This window comes from Homarus americanus, unplaced genomic scaffold (genome assembly GCF_018991925.1).
Source record: "Homarus americanus isolate GMGI-L3 unplaced genomic scaffold, GMGI_Hamer_2.0 scaffold15945, whole genome shotgun sequence".
In the NCBI taxonomy this organism is placed as follows: domain Eukaryota; kingdom Metazoa; phylum Arthropoda; class Malacostraca; order Decapoda; family Nephropidae; genus Homarus; species Homarus americanus.
Genome location: NW_024725940.1, coordinates 116,518 through 127,500, shown reverse-complemented (window position 1 = coordinate 127,500; position 10,983 = coordinate 116,518). Strand labels below are relative to the sequence as shown.

At 46.5% G+C, this 10,983-nt stretch overlaps 1 protein-coding gene across 1 annotated transcript in view; it reads right to left on the bottom strand.

Annotated features, from left to right (window-relative positions):
* The window catches only part of LOC121865317 (mucin-3A-like), a 73,193-nt gene extending 62,497 nt beyond the window's left edge, over nt 1-10,696 (bottom strand). Inside the window, exon 1 of the mRNA XM_042364657.1 lies at nt 10,524-10,696. Coding sequence (XP_042220591.1) covers nt 10,524-10,696 — 173 coding nt within the window. The remainder of the gene's footprint in view (nt 1-10,523) is intronic.
* Between the last annotated feature and the right edge of the window lie 287 nt (nt 10,697-10,983).

Genomic DNA, 10,983 nt, shown 5'->3' with positions numbered 1-10,983 from the left:
GTGTTTCCCCGTCAGGAGTATTAAATAGTGTTGAGGACTTCAGAAGAAAAGAGACCATCAATTTATACTAATAGACAAGCAAGTATATGATTCTCTCTCTCTCTCTCTCTCTCTCTCTCTCTCTCTCTACTGTACGCAACATCAAAGACTCCGTACACAGATCTTATATAAATTAAGACGTCTTGCTGCAGTACTATACACAGTGTGCTTGTCGTCGTGTCCGCTATACTCTTGTGTGTTCGGTCAGGAACCACTCAGGAATTGTTGCATAGAAGAGATCCATTGCTTGCAACTTTTCAATGATGGGATGTTGTTATTAGTTGCAGGTCTGGGTAAATGTATTGAGATTGCTTGTTTGATTGTGTTTGTTTGATGGGATCAGGGTGGAGAGTGTAAGTGTATTGTGCGTGGGGGGGTGTTTGTGGTGTTTGTTTGTTTGTTTGTTTGTGTGTGTGTGTGTGTGTGTGTGTGAGAGAGAGAGAGAGAGAGAGAGAGAGAGAGAGAGAGAGAGAGAGAGAGAGAGAGAGAGGATCCATTCACGCCTCTAAGTTAGCTAGTAAGAGCTCATTAATACACACACACACACACACACACACACACACACACACACACACACACACACACACACACACACACACACACACACACACACACACACTCACTGATTATATTGTACACTTAATTACGTATACCTAAACAAGGTAATTAATTTCTTAACAGAGGTACAGGCAACTAAATTAACTAAATGACTCCCTCCATTGTATATAATCCAGATAACCTACTAATTAATTGATGAATTGGTTGTATTAGATTAAATCCCGTGTGTAATTTTATGCGAATGTTTGTTTTATATATTTGAAGTTATTTTTTGAAGTGATTTTTCGAAGTTATTTTTTGAAGTGATTTTTTAATGTTATTTTTATTATTATTATTTTTTTCAATTTCTGTTTTTAAACTAATTTTGGAGTTTTATTTGAGGATATTTTAAAAGATATTTGTTAAGCTGGTTTTAGAGGCCGTCCTCCACCCCCTCACATCAATCATCCCCATATATTCCATCTTCCACTCACACAATACTCCACCCACACACACTCCACTCCCCACACACTCCCCCACACACACACTCACCCCCCACACACACACACACTTCCACCCCACACTCCACCCCCCACACACCCCCCCACCCCCACACACACTTTCGACGAAAATGGAAAAATAATCCTTCCATCTCATCCACATCGTAAAAAAAAATATACCTACTGAATTAATTGACAATTATACCAACGATTTCTGCTACAATATACAAGCAGGAATATTCTTTATAAGGTATATATTATAATTAAGTCATGTGGAACAGTAGAAAGTGTGTATATACATATTTTTTTCTTTTATAATACTGGATATAGCTTATTAATATCAGCTATACCTGTTGGTGTGTGTCTGTTAATTAGCGTAAGGTAAGAATGTGATTTTTTAGTTACGATGAAATAAAAATAGTTTTTTTGGTGAATAATCTGGTGAGTGACCGAGGTGGGGTGGTGAGTGACCCAGTTGGGGGGGTGAGTGACCGAAGTGGGGTGTGGTGGTGAGTGACCGAGGTGGGGGAGGCGGGGTGACCCAGGTAGGGAAGAGGTGTGGTAGTGAGTGACCCAGGAAACAAGGAGAGGAAAGGTGGCGGAGGAGGAGAAGAAGGTAGAGGAGGAGAAGAAGAAGGAAGAGGAGGGATTCCTAGAGTAAAAGACCTAAATCCTGGAGAGTGTGGAGGGGAGGAGAGGAAGGAGAAGAAGGAAGGAGGAGGAAGAAGGGGAGGAAGGAGGAAGCAGGAGGGAAGAAGAGAAGGAGGGAATGAGAAATAGAAATAAAAAAAATACAACACCTACCACACAACCACCACCACAACCACACCACCACCACCACCACACCACCACCACCACAACCACCACCACCAAGCCACCACCAGCGTCACTTCACCTGATACTCATCCACTCAGGTAATCTCTCCTCATCAGTGGATTATAAACCGCATCGCATTCTTAGTACCTTCTATATCCTTAACCTCATCCTCTCCACCTAACCTAACCACCTAACCTAACCTAACCTAATCTAATCTAATCTAATCCTTCTTAAACCTAACCTAAACCGGCTATGTATAGTTATTGGTTATGATTATGACAGGTGTGTGTGTGTGTGTGTGTGTGTGTGTGTGTGTGTGTGTGTGTGTGTGTGGGGGATGGTGCGAGGAGAGAGAGAGAGAGGTGTGTGTGTGTGTGTGGTGGAATGCGGCGATGAGTGCTTGGTGCTAAGTTGGGGGGAGAGTGGTGTGTGGTGGAGGTGGTGTGTGGTGGTGTGTGGTGGTGTGTGGTAGAGTGGGTGGGTGGTGTGTGGAGTCTGGTGGTGTGTGGTGGGGTGTGGTGGTGGGTGTGGTGGTGTGTGGTGGTGTGGTGTGTGGTGGAGTGTGGTGGTGTGTGGTGGGTGTGGTGGGTGTGGTGGTGTGTGGTGGTGTGTGGTGGTGTGTGGTGGTGTGTGGTGGTGTGTGGTGGGTGTGGTGTGTGTGGTGGGTGTGGTGGTGTGTGCAGGTGTATGGTGGTTGGTGTGTGTGTGTGTGTGTGTGGAGTTAATGTATAGTGGTGGATTGTGGTTAAGTGATGGGGAATTGTGGTGGAGTGTGCTGGTAGATGCATGTAGGTAGAATGTAGATGCGTGTTGTGGAGTCTGGTGGTTGTGGTGGTGGTGGTGGTAGGGTGAAGTGTGGTGGTGGTGGGTGATGTGAGTGATGGTTGTGGTGGGGTAGTGAAAGTGTGCCAGTGTGGTGGATGTGGTAGTGTGGTGATGGTGGTAGTGGTAGTGGTGGTGGCGGGGACCTGTGACTGCTCTATTGATTTACTCAACACTGCCCGCCTGCTCAACCCCCCCTCCCCTACCTCCCCCTCCATGCTGCAGCTGCTACTGGTAGTGATGATGTGATGGTGGTGATGATGGTGGTGGTGGTGATGTGGTGGTGTGGTGATGGTGGTGGTGGTGGTGATGGTGGTGATGATGTGATGGTGGTGATGATGGTGGTGATGGTGGTGATGGTGGTGGTGATGGTGGTGGTGGTGATGATGGTGGTGATGATGGTGATGGTGGTGGTGATGGTGGTGATGATGGTGGTAATGGTGATAGCGAAGATGGCGTAGTTAACTATGAGGGTTAACAGAAATAATGTTTCTTATTATTATTATTATTATTATTATTATCATTATCATTATTATTATTTTTATTATCATAACCTTCAACACTTATTTTCTAATTTCTTTTATATATACACGTGAAAGATATGGTAACATATATACCAACGCTCTGGGCATTTATCTCAATCAATTATATATACCTGACTAATTATATATACCTGACTAATGATGTATTATTTAGGCATTTACACATATATACTTTTGTCATTAATATATACCAGACCTGAGTATAACGTATATACCAAACGGACTAGCATCTTCACCCCTCTCCTTCCTTCTCCTCCACTCCTTCCACCCCCCTCCTTCCTTTCCTTCCTCCCTCCTGCTTCCTTCCCACCTCTCCTTCTTCCTCCTTCTCTCCCTCCTGCCGTTAAGTGAAGGATATCTACCCGAGACACACAGTATATATGCATCTTTAACAAGCTCATGAGTTATTCAGACGGCCAAACGGATATTTTTTGTGGAGTATATATGCAGTGGCGATGACCAGTTTGGTATATTTGGCCCCGTGTCTTGGTTTATCCTAGTGCTGTGTGTGTGTGTGTGGTTAACAAATAACAATGACAGTCTACAATGAAGGAGAGAGAGAGAGAGAGAGAGAGAGAGAGAGAGAGAGAGAGAGAGAGAGAGAGAGAGAGAGAGAGAGAGAGAGAGAGATAAGGAGAACTCAGCAATCCAGAAACGCAAATACCAAAAAAAAAAAAAAAAAACATTGAAACACCTGCATATATACCTTCCTAACCCAATGACGTCATGAACACACCTGTCCTTAATAAAGATCACTTACCTGTTAACATATCGGAATACCTTTTAATTCACTAATAAACACCAACAGGTAATTAAAGTGATCATGGTAGAATATAAGAATTGTTTATAACTTTATTTTTCTAGTGTGTGTAAATTGTTATTATTATGAGGATAGCATTAGCTTTTATTAATATGTTGATTGGTAAGGTGTAATTAGTACATAGACAGACAGACAGACAGACAGACAGCCACCCAGACAGACAGACAGACCGATAGACAGACAGACAGACAGACAGACAGACAGACACAGATATAAAAATACGCCTACGTACCTACATACATATGGATATACGCACAGACAGACAGTTAGACAGACAGACAGATAGACAGATATATGCACACATACTAACACACAGGTACAGCCAGCTAGACAGACAGACAAACACACTGACAGCCACCCAGACAGCCATACAGACAGCCAGTGTGACCAACTAATCCACCATTCTTTCATATTGGTTTACCCTCAAGGACATGTTGTTTGTGTTGGCAACGCTGCTGGACCCACTTATTGTGTATGGTGGGGTTACATACATACATACATACATACATACATACATACATACATACATACATACATACATACATACATACAAAAAAATACTTGGATAATACGTCAGCCTTAATTTCGATCGGCTTCAGCAAGCTCTATGAATGCTGACCCTGACTCACTCACTGACGGATTTATACTTGTCACATTATAAGTGTTTGTGGCCTCATCCACCACCCACCCTCCCTCTCTCTCCGACCAGCCCGAGCAGACGCAGTGGCCTAGACTGAGTGTTGGACTGGGGATTCCGACTTCTTGGATTGGACTGGGATGGACTGGGATCGTTGGACTGGGGGTTAGCTAGGGTGAAGACTGGACTGGGATGTGGGAGGACTGGGGTGGTTTGGGATGGACTAGAGGGAGGACAGCACTAGGGAGGTGATCTTCAGGGGGTGGGGGGTGGGGGAGGGGGTTTGAAGGTGCCTGTGGTCACCCCAACTTGTTTAACCTGTGAGTCAGAAGCTTCACCGGTGGAACTTTCTTTAGATGGTTTGTAGTCAGGAGGGAAGGGGGAGGGGGGGAGGGAGGGAAGAGGCCCACGCCCGCCCTCACAGCCTCTCCAGCACAATAGCTACACCAGGACAAAACCTGTTATAAAGTCAATCGGACAAAATATATCATCATTATCGTCGATATGAGTCATTATTATACCATTTGCAAAAATCCCATTGGTTAATTTCTCCTATCTTTTTCCCTCCTCCTCTCTCTCTTTCCTCTCTCTCTCTGTCACTCTCTCTCTCTCTCTCTCTCTCTCTCTCTCTCTCTCTCTCTTTCTTTCATTCCTTCGCTTTTGTTTCGGATTTTCTTTATTGCTTTTTGACAAAATGTAAAAAGAAGATAGATAGAGATAGAAGAAGAGAAAGAAAGAAGAAGAAAGAAACATTAGTGATTTTCGAGAAAATTCACCGTGCGCATTAAATTTGCTGAATTTGAACAGGTTTTGTACTTCCGTGTGTGTGTGTGCGTGTGTGTGTGTGTGTGTGTGTGTGTGTGTGTGTGTGTGTGTGTGTGTGTGTGTGTGTAGGTTTCAGAATCCTCTTCTGAGTTCCGAATGGATTTGCTTTTGTGAAAATCTGTCTTTCTCTCTCTCTCTCTTTTTCATTCTTATCTTTATTTTCCACCCACCTTTCTTCCCTCCTCCTCCCTCTCCACTATTTACCCTCCTCCCTCCCTCCCTCTCTCCCTCCTTCCCTCCCTATCCCCTACCTCCTCCCTCTCTCCTCTCTCCCCCTCCCCTCCCTCCTCCTCCCTCCTCCCCTCCCCCCCTCCGGCGTGACCTGTCATCATTGTGCAATGGGAAAAAAACAATACCAAAAAGAATAAAATGGAAAATTTCAGAGTAAATAATAAATAAGAAGAATAAGGAGAGAGAGAGAGAGAGAGAGAGAGAGAGAGAGAGAGAGAGACTTGAGACTCAATGGTCTGATAAACTATTTGTGTGGACATTTAAGCCTCCAGTAGACACCTGACCAGTGTCTACCTGTAGAGAAGAGGAAGAGAGGCAGGAAGAGGGTGAGAGAGAAGAGGATGGTGAGAAGGAGGAAAAGATAAGGGAGGGAGAGTGAGGAAGGAGAGGAGAATGGGGCGTAAGTGGAAGACGAGGAAGAGACTGTTGAGGAGATTGGTGAGCCTCCAGTTTGTGAGGGAGTAAGAAACCAAAGGGTGAGAGGAGGAGAGGAGAGGGGCAGTGTTTAGAAAGGAAGCCGGAGAAGAAGAGGAGGAGGAGGAATGGGAGAGGAGGAGGGGAGGAGGGGCCGTGAGTGAGAGGGTGGTAGCTTTGGGAGGGAGGGCCCGTGGCGTCATTGGTGGGGAATTAGAGGGAGAGGGAGGGGGAGGGAGGAGGACCAAGGAAGGAGAATGGTAGACAGGAGGAGAGAAATAACAGGAGAGAAACAAGAGAGTGGAGAAAGAGGTGATGGAATGAGGAAAAAGATAGAAATAAAGAGTTAGGAAGGGAGGAAGGGAGGGTGAGAGAAGAAGAAGAAGGAGTGGGAGAGATGGAGAAAGGAGAAGGTGTGTAGGAGAAAATATGAGTTTGAAGGAAGAGAGAGGCAGTATGAGGGACATACAGCTTCAACAGCAGGGGAGGGAAGGAAGAAGGAAGAAAGGAGGGAAGAGGTAGAGGGGGAGGGGAAAGGGGCCATGTCCTCCTTAACCCTATAAGAGATGAATCTCTCCTCCTCAGCACCCAAAACTGAAGGCGACAGTTTGAGGATTTTTATAGTCGTTTTCTTCGAGGTTTTGTGGTTGAGGATTTTGTTAAGAGTGTTTGATAGTAGGTTTTTGTCGTAGTTTTGTCGTTGAGTTTTGTCAATATGGATTTTGTCCGTTAAGGATTTTCGTCCGATGGGTTTTTGCCGTGTTATAAATATAGGACTCGAAAAGAGGCCCAACCAACTGGATACAACCAACGGATACAATAACTGGATACAACCGGATACAACAAAAGGATAAAAGCCTTGGATGCAACCGGCGGATACAACCAACGGATTGCAATGGCGGTAACCGGCGGTTACAGCCTTGGATACAACCAAGGATGCGTAGCGGATTGCAACAACGGATGGCCAAGCAGATACAACCCGCGGATACAACCAGCGGATACAACAGCAAGGATGCAACCCGGCGGATACAACCAAAGGGATGCCGTATACAACGGATACAACCAACGGATACAACTGTGGATACCAACCAACCGGATACAACCAACGGATACAACACTGGAAAAAGTATGGTTTAAGAAATACTACGATAAAATAAACTTACTGTTACCATTTATTTGTTGTTCTGATCATGATACTGTTGTTATTGACGTGTTATTGATGCCATAAGTGTGTTATTGATATTGTTACTGATGTTATTGATGTGTTACTGATGTTATTGTTGCGGTGCGTGATCTTCTTTGAGTGTTTATTGATGTGTTTACTAATGTATTGATGTGTTACTGAATTTTGTGGTATTTATTGAGTTATTGATTGTTTTTGATGTGTTATTGATGTTACTGGTTATTGTTATTATCACGCTTTTTTTCGTTTATTTATCAGTAAACTCGTCGCTACAAGTACCCAATGATTGCGTTACCTGCTGTTGGGCCTCACGTCAGGGTGGTGGTGTGGGGTGGCCGAGATGGTATGTGGAGGTCTTCCGCTCTGACGCTGACCGAACGGCAACAATCGGAAGTTATACGCCTGACGAACAGTCGCCCGCCTAACATCTGGAGCTCTCGTATGGCGCGACTTATAAAATGCATCACCCCAAATAAAAACTATGGCCGGCACGAGAGGCAATCAATGACGCCAGCACGTTCCTTACACCTCCGTACTGTCACGCTTTATTTCATCTTCGCCAGACCGACGAACGTTCTCTTCTGTCGCTCTTCTGCACCATAAAGTTCTTTAATAATAGGAATAGTAGATCTGGAATTCTCTCTTGGGAAACAACCTTGGTGGCGGTCTGGAATTTGCCACCTCCTGCTTCAACAGCAAATGCCAAGGGCGAACGTTTAAACGCACATCCACTTCAAGGCGCTCTACAATCACGAAACGCGCCAGGCGAACTGGTGCCTTTTCTTTACTTCAGCAGCAAACGCCAGACGAACGTTAAGCTTTACCTCCTGCTTCAAAACGCTCCTGCCATGATACGGGAAGCAACGCCAGACGAACGTTCGCTTGCCTATCCTGCTTCAGGCACTCCTACAGTACAGGAAACAACGCCAGACGAACATTCGCCTTTCCTGCTTCCAAAACACTCCTACAGTACAAACAACGCCAGACGAACGTTCGCTACCTCACCTTTGAACACTCCTACAGTACAGGAAACAACGCCAGACAGAACGTTTACTTGCACCTCCTGCTTCCAAAGACACTCCTACAGTACAGGAAACAACATGGGCAGGCGTTCGCCACCCTCCTGCTTCCAAGGCACTCCTACAGTGCAGGAAACAACGCCAGACAGACGTTCATAAACCACTGCTATGTTAGAGTGCTGAGAGCTTGCCTCCTCCACCTCGTGTCTCAGTAATGTAAATAAAGATTGTGTTATTAAAAAATTACATGATAAATCTCGCCCACCATTTGGCCTTGGAACCCTCTCCTGTGTGTGTGTGTGTGTGTGTGTGTGTGTGTGTGTGTGTGTGTGTGTGTGGGTGTGTGTGTGTGTGTGTGTGTGTGTGTGGGTAATCTCATGTAGCGACCACAGCCAGTACTCCTCCCATCTGCCCACCTCCAGGTAGAAATGCTCAGCTTATTGACCCAAAAGATGAAAAAAAAAACGAAGCCAGGTTCTTGCGAAATATCTACCGTGGTGGAGAAGGGGATGGGTGAAGGTGTTGAGGGGTTGTTGGTGTTGGTGAGGATGTTGGCGTTTGAGGATGGAGATTGATGATGTGATGGTGGCAGGATAGCGCTTTGATGATGGGGATGGTGTTGAGTGGAGTGGTGTGGTGATGGTGGTTATGATGTGGAAACGTGTCCCCCTTACACCACCGCTGCCCCCGATCTATCAAGCGCCTGACACTGCAAGGCTATGATGCGTTGGTATGATAAATGTAATAAGTTCAATATTGAATTTGTGCCGAAATCTTTTGGATACGCGAGGCGCAGTGCTGAAGTGTTGGCTGAGGCGCAGGCATCCGAGAATGGCAAACACCAATCAGACATCTTGCCCTTCTCCCCACCTCCCAGGGCTGTGGCGGCAAATTATACCGAAATACTTACCGATATCTTAATATATGTTAATAAAAATCAAGGAGGCGAGGTTTTATATTTACCAAAAATGCCTGGGCGAGATTTTTGGGTTTTGTTGAGTTGGAGCGAGGCAGTGGTTGTGGGGCAGCGGCGGGCGGGGCCTGGGCGAGTGGGCGGGGCGAGGCGCGCTATTGGCTGAGTGTGGCACGACCCCTGCGCGCAGGTCTGTGGTAATGATGTCCCCAACGCAGTGATGGCAGTATGGAGCCCCGGCTATCATTCCCTTAACTATAACATACCTGGTGTCATTACCTTTACAGGTGTTGCGCCAGCATTCCGCCGTCGTCGTGTTTCCATAGCTTACGGCCTCGCAAAAAATAGACACCCGCTATCCTCCTGCCCTCCCAATCAACTCCCCTCTCTATCAAAACACCTTTTCACCTGGACAACGTACCTGTTTATCAATTAGCTTCGTCTACGTGCTGAAATAAAGCGAAAAATAAAATCACCCGCACACCATAACTAAACTTAATACGCTGATGTTACAGGCAAAAATGGATTATATATAATATTTTTTGCTGTTTGTGTGGTGGCGGCGGCGTAATTATGAGTGAGGGAGGACAGCTCTGAAGCCACGATGATAAACAAAATTATTTTATCTGATCAGCGCGCTCATTACTTAATGAACGGACGTGACAGCAGCACACACACACTCGCTGACAAATTGGCGGTAAAAATGATGTTCACTCCAGGTGCGGCAGCAGCATCACAGCGGTGACAATGCAACCTGGCGCTCTCGGGTGGCCACCCGCTGTCCACCACCACGCTGTATTAACTGCCCCTCAACCCTGTGCAGCAGCGTCCGCCACCACCATCTATTTCTGCTTTGTGGTGTTGGTGCTGTTATTCCCCGCCTGCAGCAGCGTGCTGTTATTCCACGCCTGCAGCAGCGGTGAGGTGCCAGGTGAACGAGGTGTCCGCGGGGGGGGGAAAGAGCTGACGATTTTTAGAGAACAGAAGAGGAGGTGCTGCAGCCGCTGACAGGCGGACGAAGGATGGGACAGCGCGCCCTTGGATAGTCAATCTATGATAGTGGCGCTGTGAAAGAACTGCTGGCTGGCGGCGGGTGGGCATCACTCATGGCTTTTACCCGCTAAAGCTGCCTTCCGGAGCCAATGGCGGCGTGTATTTCACCGCCAACCAACCCTCTAGTCGAGGCTCGACGCCCAAGTCTCACTCACTCCAGCCATCCCTCCACCTCAGCCAGCGTCCAGACTGGTGGTCATCCACCTCGGCCAGCATTCCAGACTGGTCATCCTCCCACCTCAGCCAGCTTCTGAACTGGCAGCACATGTCCCAGCCAGCCTCCACGTTCATCACCACATCCTCATGACTCACCAGTTCTCCATCCTGACGAGACGTAACTCTCATCACGGCGAACCCACAGTGTCGTCTACCACCACCATGCGTACAACCACCACATACAGCCACACACCACATACAGCCACAACCTACATACAACAACAACCACATACAGCCACCACCACCCTTCTACCTACAACTACACCACCTACATGCAATACAACCACACATACAGCCCACAACCACCACACATGCAACAACCATAACCACGTACAACTACCACCACGTACAACCACCAATCACTGCCTACAGCCACCACCAGCCTGCCTACAACCTACCACCACCACAACCTGCCT